The sequence below is a fragment of the Talpa europaea genome (genome assembly GCF_964194135.1).
Source record: "Talpa europaea genome assembly, chromosome: 12".
Classification (NCBI taxonomy): Eukaryota; Metazoa; Chordata; class Mammalia; order Eulipotyphla; family Talpidae; genus Talpa; species Talpa europaea.
In genome coordinates this window covers 72,509,657-72,515,660 of record NC_140079.1, presented here as the reverse complement: position 1 = coordinate 72,515,660, position 6,004 = coordinate 72,509,657, and the positions used below count along the sequence as shown (strand labels likewise).

At 56.5% G+C, this 6,004-nt stretch overlaps 1 protein-coding gene across 1 annotated transcript; it reads left to right on the top strand.

Moving 5' to 3' along the window:
* Positions 1-581: 581 nt before the first annotated feature.
* Positions 582-1,735, top strand: MAFK (MAF bZIP transcription factor K; the record flags this gene model as incomplete). Its single annotated transcript, XM_084250870.1, has 2 exons — positions 582-638; positions 1,304-1,735. Exons 1-2 carry the CDS (start codon positions 603-605, stop codon positions 1,733-1,735), a joined length of 468 nt encoding a protein of 155 aa, XP_084106996.1. The 5' UTR covers positions 582-602.
* Positions 1,736-6,004: the final 4,269 nt, after the last annotated feature.

The window sequence follows — 6,004 nt, the reverse complement described above, 5'->3', positions numbered from 1 at the left end:
GAGTGCAGGGCTCTTGCAGAGCCACTTCTGTCCCTGGCAGCTTCTCAGGCGCTGGGCCATTCTCAGAAGGGCTTTGCTGCTGTTTTGACCCTAAATGTGGTGTCTTGTGCCACACAGGTGCAGACGTCTGAGTTCAGGAGGGAGTCAGAAAGGAAGCAATACCTGCTCACACCTGGTATCACCCCCAGCACTAGCAGCTTGCAGCACAAGCCCGGTGGGCGAAGGGTGGGGGGTGGGGGGGGCAGCAAGGGATAATCGTTTGACTATCAGGCACTGGGACAGGTGGGTCTGGGCTGTTCCGTGAGCTGATGTTGGATTGGGGCGTATAGCTGGGTGTCTCCTCAGCATCCTTGGTGGGATGCCTGCTACTCAGGATGGGTGGGGCCCCCGTCTTATTTTGTGGGGGCTGTGGGCCTTTTTTCATTGTGACAGGCCAGGGAAGAGTCCAGTTTCCTGGGAGCACTCTGCTGTGAGGGCCTGCTGTGCTTGGATTGCTTGTGACAGCAGCCTGGCCAGGACCTAACCAGCTTGTATTGGTTTTCTTTTGTGGTTTCCTAGTCACGATTTCCAAGCGGTTCTGTCCAGGTGACTGTGCCCAGGTTATGACGACTACTCCCAAACCTAACAAGGCATTAAAGGTAAGTGAGGTGGGATTAGACTTATCTGCCTGGGCACACGCCTGAAAAGACCCCTTCTACCCCTGGCAGCCCCTTATCACCAGGGAAGGAGTAGTTTTTGTGTCTTAGAGAGACACACTGCCTCTGACGTCCAGAGAAAAGACTCCCAGGTTGAGGGGTTGGTGGGGTGGCAGCCTGCTGGTCAGTCCTGCATCCTTAGGGCCTGGCTTCCAAAAGTACTCACTACCCAGCTGGCCTCACAGGACTCCTGGCATGACTAGCTGAACTTAGCCCCATTCCAAGGTCCTGCCAGGCAGAGGTAGCCCTGTCCTGCTAGACCTTAACAAGTCCAAGGGGCAGACGGGGCAGAAGGATAGGCTACCTAACTTCCCGTCCCTCACTTTCAGTCCTGTGCTGGGTCTGGAGATTCCCAGAAGGCAGCCATGCCTTGGCCTGTAGTAACGGGATGATAGTCGGGTATAGCTAATGCCCCCTCCTCAAGCAACCTGTATTGTTGCATAATACACTGTTGAGTGGCCCCAGTGACTGGTCCCGTTCCCTCATGACAAAGTGAAGGCCAGCTCGGGGTATATCAGGGGAGTACGGCCCATTTTCTGTGCTGCAGGGTCTGGGCTCTTCACAACAGGGGTGCTCCTTACGCTGACCTCTTGCTGTGGCTCCTGTAGGTCAAGAAGGAGGCGGGCGAGAACGCCCCAGTGCTCAGCGATGATGAGCTGGTGTCCATGTCCGTGCGGGAGCTGAACCAGCACCTGCGGGGCCTCACCAAAGACGAGGTGGTGCGCCTGAAGCAGCGCCGGCGCACACTTAAGAACCGTGGCTATGCTGCCAGCTGCCGCATCAAGCGGGTCACACAGAAGGAGGAGCTGGAGCGGCAGCGGGTGGAGCTGCAGCAGGAGGTGGAGAAGCTGGCTCGTGAAAACAGCACCATGAAGCTGGAGCTCGATGCACTGCGCTCCAAGTATGAGGCCCTTCAGACCTTCGCCCGCACTGTGGCCCGCGGGCCCATCACGCCTACCAAGGTGGCCACCACCAGTGTCATTACCATTGTGAAGTCCACTGAGCTCTCCACCTCTGTGCCCTTCTCGGCCGCATCCTAGTGCCTGGCCGATGGGGGTGAGGGGGTGGGCGCTGGTGGTGGACATGTCCCTCATGCTTGTTGGAGGGTCCCATGGGAGCAGACTCCCAGCTCTCCCTTTTGGGGCGAGGCTATAGGTACAGGATGAAGATTAGGGTCTTGGGAACCTGTGTGCTGCACACCTTCCCACATGCACGCACACGCACACGCACCCCGCCTTCTCTGGGCTCAGCCAGGGCTCTCCAGACTGTTCTCAGGGGTCAATGTCTTATGCCGGGAAGGGGGGATGTCAGGATGTGTGGGAGCAAGGTCCTCAAAAGGGTCCTGTCCCCTGGCACTGTGACCCATCCGCGGGAATCTGTCTTCCACCCCTCCTGTGAGCAGCCTACTTTTGCAGGTAGCTGTGCCCCCACTGCCCACAGGCCGGTGCCTGACCCCTTCTAGCCCTGACTGAGCTTGGCTGTCCCAGGAGGAACCACTTGTCCCCAGTGTCAGCATGCACCATGACCCTGCTTTAGCCTTAGCCAGAGACCTGTGCCCCTGAAGTGGGTGTTAGAAGGGCTGCTTGGGGGTGTGTGTGTGTTCATATGTGCATGCACATGTGTGTGCATGTACATACACACTCACCATGCTCACACATGTGCCTGTAGTCAGACCAGTACCCCAGTGTCACTTGGTGGGAGCTCAGGCATGAGTGTTGAGAATTTTCCTGTGATGGGGTGACCTGAAGGAGGTCCCCAGTGAGGAGTAGCTGCCAGGCCTAGGAGCCAGCCTGCCCTGATGCTGCCCCAAGGAGACCCTGGGGGCTTGGAGGTGGGAAAGGGAAGATGTTGTGTGTGGATGGCGTGACGTTGGTGATGGTCTCAGGAGTGGCCGTGGAGCAGAGGGACCTCTGGCTGCTGCTGGAGGAAGCAAGCGAGCAGGGAGACAGGTGGGGATCAGAGGATGAGGTGAGGTGGGGTCAGAGATGGGCACTGGGCCGGGAGGACAGCATGGGCTGCTCCCAGGAGCATCTGAATTGTCTGTCAGTTTAGAAGGGACAAGAGGACTCTGCAACTTTGGTGCTTAATTGCCTGGAACCTTCACCTGCTCTTTCTTTCTGGAGCTCTGAGCCATTGATAATCTTGGTGACCTTTGCTGGGGTACCCCTTCCTGTCCTTCCCATGAAGATGCTGAGACACTGGGTCCTGGGGCTCTGGTCTGGGTGAACTGAAAACCCTTCCACAGGCTGGAAACTGCAGGGTTCCAGCTCCTGGTTTCCACTTGACCTGATCCCCCGACCCAGAAAGATCCCCAGCAAGCTGCAGAGCCTTGGGCAGGTGTCAGCCATGCCAGGAGAGCAGGATTGAGAACAACCGGCCCCAAGGGCTGTGTCTTGCTTCTGTGTCTACTGTCAGCAGCCAATAGAAAGCCTTGTGACCTTGTTCCTGTTCTGGGTGAAGGCAAAAGGGTTTGGGAGCACCCAAACGACCTGGTGTTAAAAAAAAAAAAAAAAAGCTGTTGATACCATAGCCATGGTAGGTAATCCACATTGGATGTCAATAAGGGCCATGGGGAAATATTTAAGAGAAAGAGAGAAGTATATATATATATATATATATATAGTATATATATATAAAATTATATACACATTTTATCGTACAGATTTTTCGTAACTTCTTTTCCTGTTTGATACTGTAAATCTTAGTGCAGAGCTGCACTTGAGTGTGGGTAGGATCGGGGTGAAGCGCCCTTTCCAGGCTTCTACACGCCAGCCAGCTCTTGGCTCTGAGGAGGAAGACTGGGTGGTCCACCTCCTCCCTTCGTCTTCCTGCCTTGCCTTTCCCAGTGGGGTCCCAGGGCCACCTCCCCGACACCAATCTGGGGTCCTACTGGGCTGCCACACCCCTGGGAAAAGCCCTGTCCACTTTAGGGTTCTTGGAGCTCCTTATCCTTTGAGACAGAGTGCTGGCTGCTGCCCTCAGCCTCTGGGCCAGAGGGCGCTACTGTGGCCACCTGGCGAGGACGCAGCTCCTGCCTGTCCCCGTCCCGGGGGCCAGGGACGACGATGAGCACGTTCCCTTGTGCTTTTCCTTCCAGATCATTGAGCTTTCATTGTCACAGTTTTAATATATGGATTTTTTTTTAATTTAATAAAAAAGGCAAGGTCCTCTTTATCAAGTGGAGGCTCATTTCCCTGTCTCCTGCGCTTCTGGCTCCTGTCCTTCCAAGCGAAGGAGCGCCTTTGCCTTTTCCAGGTGACAGGCCTCCCTGTAAGGTCAGCACCGCCTTCCTCGCCTCCGTGGCCGCTCAGCAGTTTCATTTCAATATTTATTTTTGTGCTGCTTCTATCATGTTATAAATTATTGAAAAGATCCTGTGTTGTGATCCTTGTTCCTGTGACATGTGCCCATGCCCGCCCTGTCCCCTCATGGCCACCACCTAATTTATTGCCCTATGTCTCTGCTGTGACGCTTTTGTACCTTTCAATAAAGTTTTCCGGTTTCAGATCTGTCTCGTGTGCTGGGACTTTGGACCAAGTGCCCCAGGGGCTGCAGCCCTCCGCCCCACCCTCTACCTCCAGGCCCTGATTGCTGTTGCTCTCTCCCAGAGGGCAGGCCTGGCATCAGGCACTCTTGGGAAAGGATCACCCAGCCTGCAAACCTGGATGTTTTGAGGTCCTAGGCAGGACAGCCACCAGGGGTCAGGGTGTGTGTCAGGAAGTGCTGCCTCTGCCCATAGCTCCTGGGCACACACTGGACGGTGGGCAGAGTTCCCCTCCACCCTGACCAGATGCTCCTGTCAGAGCGGCTCTCTCCTCTGCACAATGTGCACCCAGTTGCAGGCCAGACCTCCCCTGGTTTTGTCAGGGACGGCGGGGCTCTCAGGTGAGTTTGCAGGGGGTTGAGAGAGAAGACTGTTAGGGCAGAGAGCAAAGCATCCTGTATGGTGACCTGAAGTAAGCCCAAAAGTCAGAGCTAAGGGGTCGGTCTCTACTCGGCCCCCGCAGGGGAGCCTGGTGTTGGAGAGCTCTGCTTTTTCATCAGAAATTATGCGTGTGCTCCACCCCCTCTTCCTCATGAGCATCCGTGCCTGGCCCTTGGAAAAACTCGGCCACACTTGCCTGGTTCTAGGGCGCCTCCCCACCTGTGGGTGGCAAGAGCACTGGGCACCATCCTCACGCCTTTATTGTCATAACGGTCCACAGATGGTGATGTCTGTGGGGGCCATGACCATGGAGGGCAGACCTCTGCAGCGCTGGTCCACCTCTTGCAACTCTGGCCTTGGGCAAGTTGCTGGGGCTGCCCTAGTCCTTGGAACACATTGAATGTTCAGCAAATGCCCACTTCCTTCCCCTCATAAAGCCAGTCAAATGAACCTCAGCAAATGAACCTCACCCAACTGTAGGAGACCTGGCTCTCCCTGACCCACTTACCCTCTGCACGTAGCTTTGGGCAACTCAGGCCCCAAGAAGCAGCCCTCCAGGGTAAGGACCTATAGGCAGCAGCCCCCAACTTCCCCCACCACCCGCCTGCCTGCCCCCAACACACACAGCTGAGTCTAGCATCTTGACTCTTGCAACCTCCAGATAACCTCCCTGCTTGGTTGCCAGGTCTCCAGGAAGCTCCATGCGTCTTCCTGCTGACTGAGATGGCAGACACCTGGCCATGGGAGCCACATGGGGAGGGGTGGGTGGCAGCTTGTGGATCTGCTAGCCTCCGAGGACCTGATAGGACAACGGGAGACTTGCCAGCTGGGCTGCAGGAGGAGACTCTGCCTATCTTATCAGGCAGTCCAACTGGGCCCTGTGTGAGGCTGCTAGCCTTGAGCTGCCAGGCTCAGGGACAAGGAGGCAGGGGTGACCCCCTTCCAGCATGGATACTTTTGGTTAGTTCCCACTCTTGTGAGTCTGAGATCCTCACTGCCTCTCCTTTCCTGGTGACCGTGGGAGCCGGCAGCCAGGACGTGGGGTAGGCTTTGCTGGGTGGTGCCCGCCCAGCCTTCCTGTCTGCTGCATTGGCCTGGCAGCAGGCTCTGGCGCCCAGGCCTTACCCATCTCCCCTATACCCTTCCCCCAGCTCCCACCCATCCCAGTGCACACCCCAGATGCACAGACCAACCATGATTTGTACCCCACTGCTGTGCCTTTGCTCCTGCCGTTCCTCCCCATGTGCTTCCCATGCTCCTGCAGAAGGCCTCGTGTTCCCCGGTCAGTCCCTGCAGCATCCTAAGGGCAGGCCTGTGTTCCAGGCTCAGCTCTCTGGATCCCCAGATCTCAGATCTTGAACACCAGTCTGGCATCTGGAGCAAG